The 19907-nt window shown below is 39.2% G+C and overlaps 1 protein-coding gene across 1 annotated transcript in view; it reads left to right on the top strand.

Annotated features, from left to right (window-relative positions):
* EFNA5 (ephrin A5) overlaps positions 1-19108 on the top strand; it is a 287981-nt gene extending 268873 nt beyond the window's left edge. The window contains exons 3-5 of the mRNA XM_073344632.1: positions 7755-7820; positions 8236-8316; positions 14643-19108. Coding sequence (XP_073200733.1) covers positions 7755-7820; positions 8236-8316; positions 14643-14764 — 269 coding nt within the window. The 3' untranslated portion in view covers positions 14765-19108. The remainder of the gene's footprint in view (positions 1-7754; positions 7821-8235; positions 8317-14642) is intronic.
* The last annotated feature ends 799 nt before the right edge of the window (positions 19109-19907 follow it).

Genomic DNA, 19907 nt, shown 5'->3' with positions numbered 1-19907 from the left:
GATTTCCGTAGGAAGAGAACACAGCTATTTTTTCTTATAGATTATAAATTTTATCCTGAAAAGAAAAATCTGTAAATTCTTTTAAGAAGTCTCTTATTTTAGTTAATAAATTTATAAAACTCTCACTTCTTTTTTACAACATAGCCCCCACTCTACACGCACACACACATAAAGTGGTGTTTTACTGATTTATTAAATTCCAGCAGACTATTTCAGTAGTACCGTTTATGCAAATTTGAAACTTTTTTCAATGTGCATTGTGAGAGAAATATTAATGTCTAATTCTGCATTTACCTGGCTAATTTCCATATATTTGTGTTGTATGGTAAATCACATGAAAACCTACAGGGGAAAGTCTCAGCTCTGCTGACAACTAATAGGCTATCTTTTCTTTAGACTTGCACAAATTGAGAAATATAGCCTGTGGCAAACATAATGGAAAACTGCATTTTTAATGCTCCCACACATACTCATTTCTTCTTCTTTACAAAGAAGAAAGCAGATGACTATTCTTAAAAAATAAAACTTGCCAAAGCTCTCGGAGTGATACAGGGTATTGGAAACTAAATGCTTCTAGCTGTGGGAATTTTGATTTGAGGGTTATTTTTTGACTAATGGGAGTGGCATTGTGCCTGAAAGGTCTCAAGGAAAATCATAGCTATACATACTTTTCCCCCAAAGATTATCTATAAGTTACAAAACTAAAAGAGCAGAAAGATTGCCTAAACTTGAGTTTCATATTTACCGTGTTCTGCATGTTTTGTAAGGTAACTCCCTTCTCTTCATGTGTCAAGTATAATAAAGCCTACATCTGTAATTTTCACTCCATGCATCTGAATAAATGGGTTTTTTACCCATGAAAACTTGTGCCCAAATAAATTTGTTAGTCTTTAAGGTGCACCAGACTCCTTGTTGTTTTTGTGGATACAGACTAACACGGCTACCCCTCTGATACATGTTCTGCATAATTGCTGCATGTTCTCCTCTTTTGGTACTTTTAAAGGTGATTACAAAAGATGCTCATAACAACCCTTTTGACTGGGCTTAGTGATGTCTGGGTGGCTACATCTGCCTTTTGGACAGCTTTTCTATTTAAAATTACAAGACATTTTAAGGTTTAGATTTCTGTCTCTCAGCAAGGAGAGACCACTTGGTTGATCTGATATTTCTGTTAGGTATTCATGGGTCAGACACTCTGTTCAGTTTCTGTGGTTTACTTCACATATATGCAGTTATTCTTTTGATGTCTGTCATGAACTGGACTGTGGAATTCTAAATTGAACTACAGTAAATAGAAGTCCGCACTGCAACAAGATAGTCCAGGTGGACCATATTAGCAAAACACAAGTGTTCAGATACAGGGGGAAAGAGATGAAATAACAGTTTTTTTAAAATGTAGTGAGAACAAATAGACTTGTCTCTGGGAGTGTTTCATAGACAGCAGCTTATAATTATCTACCTTCAAGGAATATTCTAAGTGGATTTGTAATAGAAGCTTACAGAGTAGTAAGAGATCTTGTAGTTCCTAGTACCTCCTCAGCATGGTATGACAGGGCTGTGAAGACTTGTTGGAGGAATGTCGTTCTATTTAAATAAGGAATACTTCTGTGTCACTGCCCTCCTGTTCTGAAAAGAAGGTGACTGAAATATGAGACTCCACTTGTGTACTGAACAGTTCAGTGTCCTTTTGCTCTGCCTGGCTAATAGGGCCCATGGTGGATTGTGCATTGAATATTAAATTAATTTGTAATGCAAAATACAGATTTAAACTGCAGTCACGAATTTTTTTGACATCAGGGTGTTCCCTGACTTGCATTTTTCTAAAAGTTGCAATGTTATAATTAGACAGCCAGTGCTGAACTCTGAAGAAAGCAGTAAATACTGTTGATTACACATGAATGTCAGTAGATACTTTTGGATGGTAGAATTATAGAGAAACTTTTAAATGGTCGTAAATAGTGTACAGCTCAATTAGAAATGGAAACTCAAATAGGTAGGAGCTAAAGTGCTGCTACTTGTCTGAAGAAAGAAGTTAGTGTAGCCCCAGCTCGTGCTATACATTTAGCTTATGGCAGTAACTGTGAGTTATTTTTAAAGTTTCGAGTCCTGTTTTCTTATAACTTTTCCCTTTGCTTTTAATTAAGACCATTCTCTGACTTGCTGCAACTCACATAGGGGATTTGGGGAGCTTAATGCACTGATTCAACCACAAATCTATTAGAAGAAATGTTTTGTTGCCTGTTCCTATTTGTTGTCGTTCTGTGACTTTACTGCAGATCTAAAGTAACTCTGATAAGATTACCCTGGCCAACTAGGATTTAAACTGTCGTATTATATCTGTTATATGATTGTATCCACTAAATTGTATCCATTGTGTAATATGATCTGATTGAATTTCTCAGTTGGGGAATGGAAGTTGTTGTTTTTTTCTATTTAAGGCAGTATGAACACAAAGGATGGGGAGGTGTACGTACATGTGTATTTACATATGCGTATATATACACACACACAGGTAGTTTTAACTGTTCTCTTTGGAGACAATGATTTCCATCGTTGCCAAAGGAACTAACAGACTAACATTTCACTGTTTTGGGGGTGAAAAAGAAGGTATGGCTAGCAAACAGAAAATGTGTGCTGTATATTGTGGCTTGATCCTAGATGCTGAGAATGTGGAATCTTTTCTCATTCACTTAATTTTACTTATAAGCCATAAAAAATGGCAGCCAAAATGATACACACAAGAGAGGTTTTCCCACCCATTCTGTCATTCTGGGCTATAATTTCATGTCCCATGTTGGATCTATTGCCATGGATATTTCTGTCTAATGTAGCTGAAAGGAGCTAAAGTGAGTATTGTCAGCCTCAAGCATTCAAAATCAAGAGTCAGGCCCCCCAAAATCATGAGATTATTTTAGAAATCCAGAAATTAAGAAAACAAATGAACTAACCTATTGGCTCTTTTTATGTGTCTTCTGACTTTGGAGCCTTTAGGATACACTTGCTTCTCATTTTCAAGCTTTTCTCTGCAACCATGACAGGTAAACCATTGGGTTTTTTTCAGTGAAAACTGAGATTATCATGCAGCCTCTTGAGAGAAAAACACCAAATATTGTGTGAGTTGCAATAAAATCACAAGAGCTGGTAACAAGGCAGAGTTCTTCCTTTTTATTTTATTTTTTTCAATCAGAACTCTTCTTGCTGACATTTACTCAGGTGACCAAACTCTCCCCATTTTCTCACCTACATGGAGAGGAGAAGATACAACTTCTGCTCTTTGTCAGAGATCCTTTTCCAAAGGATTCTTTTCCTTGTGCAATACAGTTTTCTTCATTTCCCTCTCCCCCCCAGGAATTTTGCCATGTGGAATGGGGGGCATTGCTGAGGACAGATTCCATTCGTATCAGAGGCTTCTTGCTCTTGGGACTGGCCTCTATTTGTACATCTCTGATAGTACAGAGTACAAATAGAAAAGACCTATAGCAAGGCCTGAGAGATGAACTTGGTTCTCTGCAACCAAAGAGAATGGTATTTTCCCAGGTACTGTCCAGACAAGAGACTTTTTTTGTAGCAGCATGTCTAATTTCAATAGATGCTAGCAACAGGCAAATGGCATCTTATCCTGAAGATATGCTACAGATGCCAATTGAATAGTTTTCTCCTACAGGGGGGCTAGTTCACTCTCTCCTTTTGCAGAGTTCAGAGATTCTGCTTATTTCACAATTGTCCACAAGTAAGCGCAAGAGTCTCCTTGAAGTTTTTCCACCTTCCCTTGGAAAGGAAAAATGGCCAGGAAAATATACAAAGACAAGGCAGTGGTCATTCCAGTAGCACTTTGATGACTATGGCTTTCCTATTCTCCTCAGTTAGATGTGGAAGTCAAACAATAGATCCTTCCAGCAGGGGGTTGGACTAGATGACCTCCTGAGGTCCCTTCCAACCCTGATATTCTATGATTCTAGTAATCCTGGTGCAACAGGGTTTTTTGGTTAATCCTGATCACCGGTGCCTAAAGCTTCTCACCTGGAGCTCAGGGATTGTTAACTTCTTGGGTGTATTGAGGCATTCTGAGATTTTAACTTCATTGGAGTCCTAGCTGAAATACTATTCCTCCTCCCTTGCCCATGAAAGTTATCGTAAAATCTGATTAGCAGTGTTCTTCATAAATAAAGAGCATATTTAGACTTTAATCTGAGCAGTATGCGTTGTACATCTTCTCCTCTTCTGCGGTAGACTTTGGTCACATTGGCAGAGTTTCTGTGTAGCTGTGATTTGCAATGCCTACTTCTAAATCACCCCAAGGACTGAAGGTTATGTGAAGCTAAAAACTCTCAATAAAGCTACTTTTAAACAGTGGGATGGGAGCCTATGCAACAACTCAACTAGCTAAATTGAACTTCAGGGTGGTACCATGCATTTGCATTGGGAAACAGGCTAAGTTTAGGTCAGATTTAGCTAGCAAGTGTTAACTAAACTCAACCTAAAAACTCTGATAGTGTTTCCTAGTCAAGACAACATCTGTGATGTGCCTAATATTCACCATTCAGAAAGAGAGGATCCAGAGGCAGCCAGTCATATGTTACCATCTCAGCCCAGACTTCTGTGTCCTAATGAAAGGATTAAGATAATCCCAAAGATTTTCAGTATCTGAGTTTCATGAGATGAGTGGGCAAACTATTTCACAGTAAGAAGAAGAAAACAGGTCTTGGAAGATGCAATGACACTAGCACGCCTGCTGCAGTACGTGTAAAGAGGACAGATGATAGGAGCCACCTTAAGTCCATCCTGTGAGTAATACATCTGGATCTAAAGTGTACACTAACTGGTCGTTGGGTTTTGGGGATTTCTTTTTTTGTTTTCTTTAAGATGAAAAGAGAGAAGGAAGGGAAGAAATAAAAACTGATTGCAGTAGCCCAGTTTGGCAGGCAATTCTTAATTTCTCCAGAAGTCCAGAGAGATTACAGTGTGTCCCTTAATCACCTTATTCTTGGTAGTTCACGCAGATGTAAGAGCAGGGCAATAACTCAATTGAATTTTTGTCCTCCTGAGGTAATAAAACATTATGGGGAATGAGGAGTATTATGCATTTGTTTTACTGTAAGCATACAAAATAAATGACCTCCTTGGAGAGGAGAGGGGGAAGCTCTTACCTCATGTCTATCATCAAAGTGTGCATCTGTTCCTAGGAGGAGGAATTTAATATTGCTGTTACATTGTAGTCATTGTATTTTTATCATGGAAATATCAGTCAGCTGGTGGAGTAGAAAATTGTTTACCACACCCATGTTACCATTTGTGAGGCTCTTCTGAGGAAGGAGGGCTAGATAGGATACCCCTTTTTTTTCTTCCAAAGACGCAGACCATCAAATATTAATTGTGTCTGTAGGTTTTTGCTTCTAGCTGTGGCAGTGCAGGTGCAACATTGGAGGTGTATTCAAAGCATCACTTTTCTATTTTCCCAGATGAAATATTAATCCTATTTATCACAGGACTACTTTCATCACAGTTAGCAAACCGCTCTAATAAAAAACAGTTATGCATGCAAGTCCATGCAATCTCATTTATGAAACTGAATAACAGTTTCCAGACTTAAAATGTACGGGCTACATTCTGCCTTTGAATAAGTATATGTACCTTGCTGAATCATTTCTAAAATCATTTTCTACACAAGATAGAACTGTAAGTGGTGAATCAAGTATGTGTTGGTCTTTGCTTAGGCTAGCAGTGGAAATGGTTATATGTACAATGGTATCACCACATCTATATTAGTAATGCAGGAATAGATATAGCTTTTTTTCTATGAATAATCCATGACTATGTGTGTAGTCTAAGCAAAATATTCAGTACTTGCATGTATACAGTCATGGGGCCATAGGAAGGACATAATTTCCTGGATGTAACCACAGAGTGCAAATATTGTGTCCTAAAAATAACACACCAGTTACTGTAAATGTCAGCAGGGGGAGTTTTTCTGAGTTTGATTTAGTGAGAGCCTACAGCAGAGCCAGCTGTTAGCACTTCTTAACGACTTGTCATTGTGCACAAGAGAGGGAAAGCATCATTTCTCTATATTTTTGTCTTGTGATTAAGAGGAGACAATCTCTCCTGCACTTGCCAACAGGCACAGAATCAGAGCACCAGTTCTGCTTAATTTCTTTCTCTTGTTTGCATGGTGAATTTGCTGTTTCTTCGCACTGATGCCAGCCCAGGAAGCAAGGAATCTAGGAGTGAGGAGAATTTGTTTTAAGTTAGTTCAGAGTGCTTCAAGTACACTGTTACCTTACAGAGAGTGTGTGAGTTTGTGTCTGCGTGGGTAAATCATTTTAGTTATCTGTTACACACAGGAGGACACAGTTAATAAAAACAGATGAGACAGGAGCAAGAGACAGAATCACTTTTTTTCCCAAAAAATCTTCTTGTAAACCAAGACAGCTCCCAATTGTTGTCATTTTCTGGAACACAGAACCACTTGCTATTAGCCAATACATAGCTCTTTAAATCACTGTGGATTCTGTGTATTGAAATAAAAATTATTTGCAACACTATGGGCTGTGCTTTCAGCTACAACCTCTGATATTTGTGGCCACAAAAAAGTGCCCCAAAGTGTTTGCACATAAAGAATGTGCTGTCTGCGTGGGGACTGAATGCAGGTGACTTGACTCTCAGTTTACATGCACAGATACAGGTGTGCTTACAATTTTGTAGTTGCAAACATTTATGCAGGTGCCAAAGATCATTTGAAACTAATAGAAAATTTACCTCGAGAGATCTATATTCTCCTCTTGTGGATGTTTAATTTACAGTAGTCACCATGCATTTTAAGGACAGGCTAGTCCCTTAACTGACAGAACTGTGTAGAGCTGCATTTGTCATGGGGAAACAAGTAGATACTAACCACTGTCTTCCCCAAATTATCTTTTGCACAGTATGAAATTTAGTATTATGGCCCTGTTATTAATTTCATATTTTTCTCTTCAGGTATTACCTCTATAAAGACATAATTTGAATGGCAAGTAGGAGGTGGCTATTTTAGTTTAGTTGTATAGGATGCGGGGTGAAGTTTTGAGTAGATCCTCTGTATCACTGGCAAACAAGTTTTAGGAACATAAGCACTATGTTACCTTAGTAAAGTCAGGTTATGTTAATTTTCTTCTGATTATTCTTTTAAAGTCATCCCCTACCATTTCATTTTGTGATCGTTTGGTCCCCATTTTGTGGCACTAATTCTAAAACCGACCAATATCAAGACTAGCTTTTCCTTTGGTGAACTCAGGAGAATCCATTTCACTGTAAGTGTGGGGAAAATACTGTAATGTGTCATTTTCCAAGATAAGCACCTGGAATACAAATTAATGTTAAATAGGCTGTTGAGAACAAGGGTTGGGAAGGGAGAGAGGGGAGATTGAAACTTTCAAGAATATCCTGTGCTTTGTTTCTCCCATTTTTTAAATAGGGACATAGACTCATAGAAGTGTAGGACTGGAAGGGACCTCAGTAAGTCATCTAGTCTGGTCCCCTGCACTCAAGGCAGGACTAAATAATAACTAGACCATTCCTGACAGGTGTTTGTTTAATGTAGTCTGGCCTGCAATTCTCTTCATGCACTTGCGTAGCCAGGGAACCCGGGTACTTGACTTTTTTGTTCCTTTCTTTGTATGGCAAAGCCTGGAATATGTATATTCCCTTCAGAAGATCTGGAATATTTGCCTTTAAGATAAAGAATAATTGTATTTTTCTCTCTTTCTCTTCTTTTACAGCTTCTGCAATCCCAGATAATGGAAGGAGGTCCTGTCTAAAGCTTAAAGTCTTTGTGCGGCCAGCAAGTAAGTTCTTTAGATCAAGCTTTAGAGGGTGGCTTAATAGCGCATGCTTTATTGTGTGGTCTGGTAAACAGCAATAAACCTTTTTGTTTTTTTTTTACTGTTAAATCTTGTGTGGTATTTGTTCTGTATAGCAACATTTGTGTTTCAGTTTTCCCCATATTTTCTTATCATCCTTCATAAAGCTTTTTGTTTTATTACCTAGCAGTTGCTAACTTGTTGTTTCTTAAATTGTTGTACAAATGGACGACTATACTGGCATTTGGACAAGTGCCAGAGACTTTAAAATATAAATATATATATAGATATAGATATATATAAAAAAAATAGAGAGAAAAGATAGAAAAAAAAAAGGAAAGTGGGGAGTTTAAGGGTGTCTCACTAACATATTTGGCTGTTATCTCTATTTTTGTTATAGACAGCTGTATGAAAACTATAGGTGTTCATGATCGTGTTTTCGATGTTAACGACAAAGTAGAAAATTCATTAGAACCAGCAGGTTAGTATGCTTAGAGAATCTCTTTTAACAAATGCGTCTATCCCTCTGGTGCTTCAGTACTTTTTTCCTTCTCTTTCTCTCTGCATGCTTTGCATGGTATAATTGCTCTGCTTTGGCTCATTTCTAGCAGTGCTAATATTGCTTATGGTATACCTCATTCTTCCAGTATCCTTATGTAATGCATGGGAGACAAAATGTTGCTTTTTTGTGGCATATGGTTTAATAAAATGCAGTGCCCAAATTTAAAATCTCCAGTGACATGTCCAGAAGCCACTTTCTGTTCCATCTCACACCCCAAGCATGTTGACAAACCACTCTATCTTCTAAATGGGTCCAGAGTTTTAGAAAGATAGCAAATGTCTGAACTGTAAATACTCTGGTTTCATGTGGTTTGTATGCACATTTAAAAGGAATTGGGTACTGCTTATTTAATACTAATGCATGACAAAGGCATGTAACTGATAAAAGTTAATGTTTTCCTAAATAATTCATTTGTACACTTAGTTAGGCAAAGTGGTGGTATAAATTTTCCCATCTAGTTTTTACAAGAGAATTGTAATCATGTCATCTTCTGGTCCAAATACGAGAGCAAATATATTCTAAAATCTTGTGGCCTCTCTTTGTATCCAAGTGTTGTAGCCTTAAAAACAGAGAGAATGCTTATATCACCAAATATTTCCTTTCCCCTTCCCTTCCTCCCCGCCCCTGCCACCCACGTGCACAGTCAGCAATAAGTCAAATTAATGTCAGCCATGAAAGTGTGTGTGTGTGTGTGTGTGGGGGGGGTTTATATGTGGTTCAGACCATGCACAGATTTAGACACATGCTTACCTTTAAGAAAATGATTAACCCCACTGACTTCAATGGGTCTACACATGATTAAAATTAAGCATGTGTGTAAGGCTCTGGAGAATCAGGGCCTAGATGTATATTGTATAGAAACATGCACACATAGTAATGCACTGCTAATTGAAAATGGGTAATTAAACACACTATACCAAAAAATTACACAGACACAATTTTTAATGCAAATTCAGAGAGCACACTAGAAGAACCTCTCTTTTTTTAGGTTACTTGAAAAAGGAACTTCCCTTTGATATGAAGCAACAAATTATTTTTTCCTTGCTCTGTTTTGTAATGGAATATGTTTGCTGATACTTTCAGCTGAACTAGGTTATTAGGCAGCAAAATAAATAAGACTTTAAGAAATTTACTAGTCTATATGATATGCCTGTGGACATACACTGTCTTTCATTATTTTTTACTCAAGAGGATATTCCGGGCTCTCTAAAATGTATTGATTTGGAAACCGACTAGATTCTCAAAACAAATGAGCATCTAAATGCATGCTGACTCCAAGCAATGTATTTTTGTCACAATAAATGTAGTAGTTTTATTATTTTAGCATACTCCTAGACGAGGCCATAAGGGCAATATCTCCCTAATTGTTCATTAACCTAAGAATCGAGAAGCCCTATGTGTTTTCTCCTGATATGAAATGTAGTGAATACTGGCTAATTAATACATACACCCTTTGTTAATGGTTTGCAGCAAAGACTTTAGTCTGGGTGAGACCAATAACAAAGAAGTGCTTTCAGTAAAGATAGAGGGTCAAATTTTCTAAAGTGCTGAGCACCTGCAGCTCCCATTGACTCTGTAGCGCCTACTTAACACAGTAACAGAAGCAAATCATTAAGACATCAGGCAATGGGGAGACTAAACCACATGGTGGGCATCCTGCAGACAGAGATGAAGTGGAGTGGTGCCATGAGGATGAAAGTTGGGCTTAATAAGAAGTTTATATTTAGAACACATCAGTTACCAAAAAACTCTTCCCCCCACCCCCCCTCCCGAGCATGGCATATTCACAACATTATTTGAGCTAATCCCCAGTTGACAATTAACCATTGCTGGAGCTGACAGTTTGCTGATGCGCTTCTTTATTGTTAGGATGTAAGACAGTGGATCTTGTGGCATGCTGTCTGCACTGTGTACTAATTTACCTGTCCTTGGAATGCATTTGTCTGTTTTGCATCTTCTCACGTTGTCTGCCACCATGTTCTGTCAATAAAGGACACGAGGGTTGGGGCAGGTCAGGGGCACATTGTACAATTGCCAATCATTCTATCTAGAAATCATTCTTGTAAAAATTGGACACTTATGTGATGACCTTCCTGGTTTCAAACAGTGTTTGTTCATAATCGGGAAATGGCGGGAAACCGACAAGTGAAAAGTCACTTCTTAATTTCAGAATTTGGGTTTGTAGCCATAAAACCACATAAAAACTTCAGAAGCCATAAAACGTATCAAATTCAAAAAGGCAAAGTTAAAATAAATTCTTCCCTCAAATGAAATTGAGATTGTGTATTTCAGGCCAGAATTAGACCCCCAGGGTATAATTTAAAGTGATGGTATCTAGAAAATTCATATTTGAGACGGTTGTACTAAAGTGTGGTCTATTTTCATTTCCTACCTTCTACGATGGTAGTGACATTCTAGTTTTTACTAGTGAGGTCCTAGTCTCCTAGTTTAACTTTCCTTTTTGCTAAAATAATCCAACCTCTTTCCCCTAAGTATTTAAGATTGTGCACGGTTTTAACTGCACAAATGCAATTAATAATAATATTTATAAAGCAATATGGGAGCCACGGATAAAAAGTGTGCTCTACTGTACAAGTGCAAAGAGACCTTGGGATCATCTTGCCAAAAAGCCCAGATGCTGCTTTGAAAAAGTACCCCTTCATCTTACATGAAAAAAGAAGTTCTACGTGGAAAAGTGGCTTTATAAAAATGGCATCATAGGGTCCTTCATCTATTAGGTCTCCGTGATTTCCAAACCAGATTTGTTCATTTACAGGTAAAAAGGATTTGGGTTTTGTTTTAACCAAATTGCCAGTGCTGCATTCACCATGGGATCTGTAACTCAAGCTGCCATTTGTATAATCACCACTCACAAATTCTGCCTTTATTTACACCAAGGCAGGCCTGTGTGTGATTGAGGCCAGAATTTCATGACAGTGAGGGTTGTACAGGGAATTATAGGCGGCCCAGGAAACGGAACTTAGTTTGCAATTTCATTGATGATACATGAGATAGAAGAGAATCAGTTTCATTCCCCCAGGAGTTTTGGTTTGACAGTAATAAGTAAACTTTTCCTCTGAATTGAGCAGATAGGGACTCTGAATAGACACTGAGAGCAGATCTGATGATTAGGAAGATGCTATTCTTACACAGAAACTTTTCAGAGTATTTTCTCAATGAAAGGCTCTTTTAAGAAATCTTCCATTCATAAAGTAACAGCGTGAAACACATAAGTGTGTAAATCATAAGTAAAAATTGTGCATTGCGTTTGGGCCATATGCCCTTCTGACCCAGTTCTGTTATCACTGGAACTAGTGAAGTTCTTTAATTATCTGTTGCAGTTACATAGTGTAATTTGTAAGGTGTTTTGAAATGAAAGATGCTGGATAGAAAGATACTGTGGGCCTGATTCAGAACCCATTTAAGTCAGTGGGAGCTTTTCCCATGTATAAACTGTAGGCTGTTCAGTTGAGTCCTGAAGTCATTACTCTGACTTCAGCGGGACTTTCATTTGAATGAAGGACTGTGTTTGTCCCATTATCATGTAACATAAATAATATAATAAAATATTTATATTTGAATTTCAGTTACTCTGCATGCATGCTCTTCATAGTTATACCTTGAAACAACACTGAAAACATGTCATGATAAACTTGAGACTGTTCCATTGGCAATTTGTCCTGGAGTCAAACCTTTGATAGATTGCTAGTCAAAGTTACTATACAGATTCCAGTGATTTCAGATTGGGTATGAAGAGCCCATGGACCCAAAATCGTACTTCCTTTATCTTTTAACATTCTGTGCACTTGCATGTTGGGTGCCATTACAGTGCACATATAGGGGTTTCTTAAAAACTGCTTTTAAACTAACATTAAGGGGTACATTTTCAAAACAGTGTGGCATTTTTAGCACTACTTCCCCCATCATTAAGGAGAGTTGTGCAGCTCACATTGTATACAATCCTGGCAATGTAATTTGTATACGTAGGAATTAATTGACTTACCATGGAAATGTGGACACATCTTGCATGAAATGCAGTAGTTGTTTATTACACTAAGTTGTAAGTGGCTGTGAAGTTTTCTGTGAAATTTTTTTAGCTAGGTTTCAGAGTAGCAGCCGTGTTAGTCTGTATTCACAAAAAGAACAGGAGTACTTGTGGCACCTTAGAGACTAACAAATTTATTTGAGCATAAGCATCCGATGAAGTGAGCTGTAGCTCACGAAAGCTTATGCTCAAGTAAATTTGCTAATCTCTAAGGTGCCACCAGTCCTCCTGTTCTTTTTTAGTTAGGGTGGATCAGAAGAAACGTCTCAAGTTAACAGTACATTTTTTTAGACCACTTCGTTGTTTTAAAAAGATGTCTGATTTAATCCATTTATTTGGAAGAAAATTCACATCCAAGACTGATGCTTTTATCCCCACCTTAGGAGAGATGAAAATTAAAATATCTAAGTTCGATAACTTAAACTCTGAGATACATAGTAATGGAAATGGTAAAATCATCCACAACTACAGGTATATCAAAGATAGTTTAATGTGATCTGTGTACAGTTTCTTTAAAATGTCTTATTGTGTTAATACGAAATTGTGTCAGAAATTTAAAAGCTTATAAAGAGAGAAAAAATGTTCTGCCCATCATGTTCTACTACTAACATACATGTACTTTGCAACTATTTTTTCCAGTGATGCTGGCGGATTTACATTAGTTTTAGATTTAGCAGAGTATATGAGTAATCTGCTAGATACAATAGATAGCAAATAACTATTTACTAAGAGTTATCAAGGTTTGCATGTTTTCTCTTTCAGATCACTGATTGTAACCTGTTAGCATTTTTTCTTTCATTCATACTTCTGGGGGAAAAAATACATTCCTTGTGCACCCCAAACTCCAGTTAACTGTACTGGAAGTTTTGCACATGAAGTGGACTCATAGGCCAACATTCCAAACTTAGGAGCCTAAAGGTAGACTCCTAAATCTATACTTAGGTAGCTAAGTAAGGGATCTGATCTTCAAATGTGCTAAGCACCTGCAACTCCCATTGAAGCATCTTTGAAAATCAGGCACTCTTATTTAGCTGTCTAAATATGAATTTAGGTGGCTAAAGTTAGATACCCAAGTTTTCACAGATTCTAAGACCAGGGGAAACCATTGTGATCATCTAGTCCAGGGGTGGGCAAACTTTTAGGTCCGAGGGCCACATCTGGGAATAGAAATTGTATGGCAGGCCATGAAGGCTCAAAGAATGGGGGTTGGGGAGTTGGAGGGGGTGGAGCTCTGGTTTGGGGTGCGGGCTCTGGGGTGGGGCCAAAAATGAGGAGTTCAGGGTGTGGGAGGGGGCTCTAGGCTGGGACCGAGGGGTTCGGAGGGCGGGAGGGGTTGGGGTGCAGGAAGGGGTGCAGGCTCTGGATGGGGGTGCAGGCTCTATGATGGGGCTGGGGATGAGGGGTTTGGGGTGCTGGAGGGTGCAGGCTCTGGATGGGGGTGCAGGCTCTATGATGGGGCTGGGGATGAGGGGTTTGGGGTGCTGGAGGGTGCTTTGGGCTGGGATTGAGGGGTTTGGAGGGCAGGAGGGGGATCAGGGCTGGGGCAGGGGGTTGGGGTGTGGGGAGAGGTTCAGGGATGCAGGCTCCAGGCAGTGCTTACCTCAAGCAGCTCCCGGAATCAGCAGCATGTCCCTTCTCCAGCTCCTACATGGAGGTGCGGCCAGGCAGCTCTGCATGCTGCCCCATCCTCTGGCACCACCCCTGCAGCTCCCATTGGCTGCAGTTCCCAGCCAATGGGACCTGCCGTGGCAGATGCGGAGCAGAGCTCCCTGGCTTTCCCTACATGGAGGAGCCAGAGGGGGGCCCCTCCGCTGCTTCTGGGAACTGCATGCCAGATCCAGCCTATGGGCCATAGTTTGCCCACCCCGATCTAGTCAGACCTTCTGTAAGTGTGCACCATACTGTTTTATTTTAGGGGAACACTGCATTCCTTACCCTAGCAAAACCACCAAGGCCCTCATTTTTGCTCCCATTGCCTTGAGTAGGAGTCTTGCCAGAAAAAGGAATGAGTAAGGAACACAAGATTTGACCCCAAGTTTGTTACATAATGAGTTATTACACGCTTGTGGAAGTCAATTTGCTAGCACAAGGTTCACTGCCCTACTTCACAGAGGATACTGAAATCTACTTGCAGACTGCTGAAAGAGACCTTATTAAGGATGCAAAACCTCATCGGAATGTGTGCTTTCTGTTTGAACAGATGATACCGTACATGAGTCAGCCGAGCCATCCCGCGGTGAGAATGCAGCACAGACACCGAGGATATCCAGCCGGCTTTTGGCAACCCTATTGTTCCTCCTGGCGATGCTTTTGACATTATAGCACAGTATATTCCAGTAACCTTCTCACAGAAAACATCAGGGTCTTGGAACATCAAAGATCCACCTAACTGCTCCTCCCAGGAAAGGGACTTTATATTGGTTTTGCAGATGTCAAATTTTGGGGGGAGGGCTGGAGGGGTTGTTTGTTTGTTTGTTTGTTTGTTTTCTTTTCAGCCTGAACTATGAGCAAGAATTTGAGGGGAATAACTAGTTTCAGTTCCCAACCTTCCCCATGACTTTCCTTGACCCCTCCAAAAATCAAAGGACTCAAAATGAAAATGCCAAATTATAACAGTGATACTAGTGATTCTTATTTTCCTCTTCATTCTCCTTTAAGAAGTCACTTCTGCTAGCTCACTGTATCATCTGTATGTGGATACGGAAGAATAGTGGCAGATGCAGTCAGTGAAGGATAAGGAACCTGAGTGGAAGCCCACCAGGGTATTACTCTCCAATACAATATTTATGCCTTCTCATTCAGTACTGTAAGATGATCCTGCAAGGCATCATGTCACCATGTCAGGACTGGAGGGGAAATATTAAGAACAGATATAACACTATTTCCTCTAGGAGTTTCTAAATGAACAGGCTTTTAAAAGGAAGAGACACAGTTTCTTATAAGACTGTCTTGAAACATCACTGACAGTAAAAACCTGTGCTCCATAATAGAAGCTCTCTTTAGAAAAAAAAAATTAATATTTAGGAATGTTAGCACACAGCAAGCAAGGTCAGATTTAGGAAACTTCACTGGGGGGTACGAGTGCCTCTGTTATTTTCATTTAAGTGGGTAGTGCACACCAGATTATTTTCTTTCAAAACAAATCACCATGGTGCTACAATTTTTTTTTCTTGAAATGCAAAGAGGCATTTTTTTGTGAATAAAGTGACCTTCCCCAGGGCTGACTTAGTAGCTGGTAGCTTTGTATGCAGCTCTGGGTGACAATATGCTCTAAGGAGAGGACTTCAGTGGCCAGAGGAAACATTTTTTGGGACACAGGATATCCAGTGTGTTCTTGAAAAAAGAAAAGGAGTACTTGTGGTACCTTAGAGACGAACAAATTCATTTGAGCATAAGCTTTCGTGAGCTACAGCTCACTTCTTTGTCTCCCTTGCAAGTTCCACCATCATGGGAATAAAAAAAGCCAGAAGAAGCCAGGACAGCCAATCGGCATTGTTTGGGGGTGGCGGGGGGTAAGGAAAAGTGTTTGAAAGTAAGGAATACAAATTGAAATGTTGATTTTATATCTTCTCCCTTTCCAACACAGTTTGAACAGTAGAGGAAATACGTTTATCAGCAGGAGATAAACCAGATGGGCTCCCAAAGACTTTAACAAAATATTTTTTTAAAAATCCACTAGAATAGAAAATACATTATTTAGATATACTTTATGCTGAGAGTGAGTATATATGCTTGTCCTATTTAAACGTGAGAAAAGTGGTAACCCTTGATGCAATTAGGAATATGGGAACTGTTTTGTTTGATGAAATTGGGGGGTGACCCTGTTTAAGGAATCTGAGCATGGCCAGGAAAGGACTTGAGAAATCATTCACCAGGAAATGCAAGACTTGGGGTTTCTATTGGTGAGGCTGCCATGATCTTTGAAATCTGAAATATAGTCAGGGAAATATGTCAGGCCAATATCAAAACAAAGCCTTTCAAACAAAAACTGATGATTATGATTATGTTGAATGTGGAAAAAAATGGAACACATTCCAACAAAACAAGGGATTTTATGTATTAGTTAAAAATTAATAGGGGTTGTTAATGGGCTTCATTTTGTGAAAATGATTATAAATTAAATTAAATTAAAAAGAGCTGCTTCCTAGAATTTTGAACAGTCCATGATCCAAAAAAGAGAAAAGGAAATTGTACACATGTTAAACTTAATTGTGGGGTTGCCTGATACTATACAGTATGGATATTGATGCAGAAGCTGCCCTTGAGATAGAATCAAGGAAATTTCTACTAATATTGAACACACAAAATCAAAAACCACAGTCTAGACACTGAAGAAACTCACCATTTCATTACGAAATAGTCAATACATTTCTCTTTCTCCAGCATGTATAGTTGGTGCACATGCTAATATTTCCTTCAACTAAGAATTACAGAACTTTGGGGGAGGTGGGCTTAAGGATGAAAACACACCTTATAATAGACAGCAAAAAGATAATATTGCTAGGTAAGCATATTTAAAAAGATTCACATTGGCTGCACTTAGTCATACTTATATTAATAGTGCTGATTTTATTTCAGAAGTGAATTTCATTATGTTCTATCATTTCTCTATCCATGACAATGGACTCTCACAACCGTAGGTGTAGTTTAACTTCTGTATTGGGGAGGGACAACTCCAGTCAGGACAATAGGATTGCATGTCAGGGGGGAAATTCCATGCCTGCCCAGGCTTGCAGTTGGGCAGGGGGCAGAGGCGGAGAAAGGCCCCCCATCTCCAAATTATGCCTATGCTCAAAAGCCACACTTATCAACAGAAAACTCTTTTTTCACTAGTGTTTTCCACAGTGAAATTCAATCCTTTATTTTACCACATTATCAGCGCTAACTAAATTAATAATAGCAAGACTATCACAGCTAACGGACAGACTACTACACTACATAGAACAATATAACTGTGAATTGCAAGCTTACCAGACATCAGCTTGGATACTTGATGGCATCAGGCAATCCCAGTCATATCAAGTAAGCAAGTGCTGCAAACCATTGAATCTTTGGTTTTTGTTGTGCAGAGTTACAAGACTCTGGAAGCTTTGAAGGATGTTGGTGCAAGTGTAAGCAGCTCTTTCCCCCCCCCCCCCCAACACACACATGCACCCACCCTGTGAAGTCTGAGGGACTAACTAATTCTGCAGCAGACATCTCTCAGCCCAGATAGTTCACCCCTGTGACCTGCACTCCTGGTTGCCAAGGGCTTTGCAACGTGAAGCAGGGAAATAAGGATCAGTCTGTTTAGTGGATACTATGTATCCTTTAATAGACAAGGTAACATTTCGTGTTAGTTTAGAATATTGTTTTGTACTGTACTTTCTTGAATGGCAAAGGAAAGACAAGTAAAACTTAAAAAAAAAGGTATGTTCTTTAAATTCTGTATTTAGCAACCTCTGTTGTATATAGTGTTTGATAATAAAGTATTAATTTGATTCTTATGTCTTTTGTAAGTGAGAACAATAGACTTTCAGGATATTAAAAACATGCATTGATTATAAGACAGAGCTTTGAAGCATCAAGTGTAATCATGGCTGAGAACTGAGTTATAAGGGGCCATGACACTGCATCATACAGGACTCATCTGTGAAAACTGTTCACCTGATCTCAAGACTTCACAATGTCAAGACCTGGAACAACATGACTTTTGATGATCAATGTTTTGTCCTCAGTGTTTAAAGGTCTGATTTACAGCGTGTGGTTTTTTGTGTTGGTTTTTTTGTTTTGTTTTGTTTTGTTTTGGGGTTTTTTAACATGTTGGTTTCTAAAAGGCTTTGGGGATCGAAAAATTCTTCTATTCCTTTGTTTTCTTTATTCTTTGTTGTTTTCTGTTTTCCTTCTGTCTTTTCCTTCCCCTCCCTTCATGGATAGTTTTTTTCCCCCAGAAGGGATCTTGCCAGTATCATGTGTGACATGTGCATGGACTTGATTCCAAAACAACAAGCAACAGACTTGGGAGAGTCAAACGTGGATTATTTCCTTTCCTGTATATTTGTGGAAGGAAAGGGATTGTATTTGTACCTGTTGATTTTTCCTAGAAACTGAACTTTATCTGTTGCCTCATGAGAGCAATTGTTCTTTCAGTTTCAGAAAATTAGAAAATAATTTAATTTTCCCCCTTCATCCATCCACTCAGATTTGTGCTCACCAGTTTTACTTTACAACTCCTCACTTTACTCCCATCCCCCTCCACTCCCCCTCTCCCTCGTTCTTTTAATTTGGAACAGTGAATGGGCAGATCTGTTTCTGGTTTGGCATCACTGAGTTTTTCCCATGCATTCGCCCCTGAGCTTCTCGGATGTGAGACAAATCTCCCTACAATAGGCTTGCTGCCATTGTCTGTACAGTTTAATAGATGCTGGCATGTTGGAGGTTACCCATGAGTCTGCAAAATCCGCTTTCCATGCTTACTCTTGACACCCCATTGAAGCCACTCATTGTGTGTGCATCTGGGTATGAAAGTCCAGCTCAGTGTGGTCCTGTGCTTGTACTGCCCTGCTTTGCAGTTTCTTTGCACTTATTCATTGAGTGCTGTTTTTGAAATGCTTACATTATATGAACTTAAAAGAAAATGTTAAAAAAAACAACCCATAAGATCTGTATTTGTATATACACGTGTCCGTACAATTATACTTAAATAAAAATTAAAGATTTTCATCATTTTAATTGGTTCTCTTAGGCTACATTTTTGTTCACTGAATGATGCCTTTATTTCAGGGACTTTCGTCTTACGTATTTGTGGGCAATGGACGGCAGTAAGGAGTATAATAGGGAAAGGCTATGGAATGTGAGGAAAGCCATGTGTGCAATGACAAACTGCCTGGATCTGTACCCCCCAACATCCTGGCTGGTGTACTAAACTCTGGCAGCTGTGAGATTTTTCACCCCTAATGTATGTGTTAATAGCTTTTCAGAGTACTTGGGAGAGTAAGGAATTGTGTCCTCCAAGTGCTAGAGTATTCTTACCGGCTTTATATTTAGGGCCCTACCAAATTCACGGTCCATTTTGGTCAATTTCAGAGTCATAGGATTTTAAAAATCACAAATATAATTCTTGCAGCTATTTAAATCTGAAATTTCACAGTGTTATATCTATAGGGGTCATGACCCAATTCTGAAGGCAGCAGCGCAGAAATAAGGGTGGCATGGTATGGTATTACCATCCTTCTGCACTGCTGCTGGTAGGACGTCACCTTCAGAGCTGGGTGCCTGGCCAGCAGCCACTGCTCTCTGGCCACCCAGCTCTGAAGGCAGCGCAGAAGTAAGGATGGCAATACCGTGACCCCCCACAATCCTCTTTTGAGTCAGGACCCCCATTTCGAGGAATGCTGGTCTCCCGTGTGAAATCTGTATAGTATACAAAAGACCAGATTTCAATGTTGTTGCTTTTGCCCCATGCTGGACCTTTTTAATAGCCGCC

Source organism: Lepidochelys kempii, chromosome 5, assembly GCF_965140265.1.
Source record: "Lepidochelys kempii isolate rLepKem1 chromosome 5, rLepKem1.hap2, whole genome shotgun sequence".
Classification (NCBI taxonomy): domain Eukaryota; kingdom Metazoa; phylum Chordata; order Testudines; family Cheloniidae; genus Lepidochelys; species Lepidochelys kempii.
This window is presented reverse-complemented; position numbering and strand designations above follow the sequence as displayed.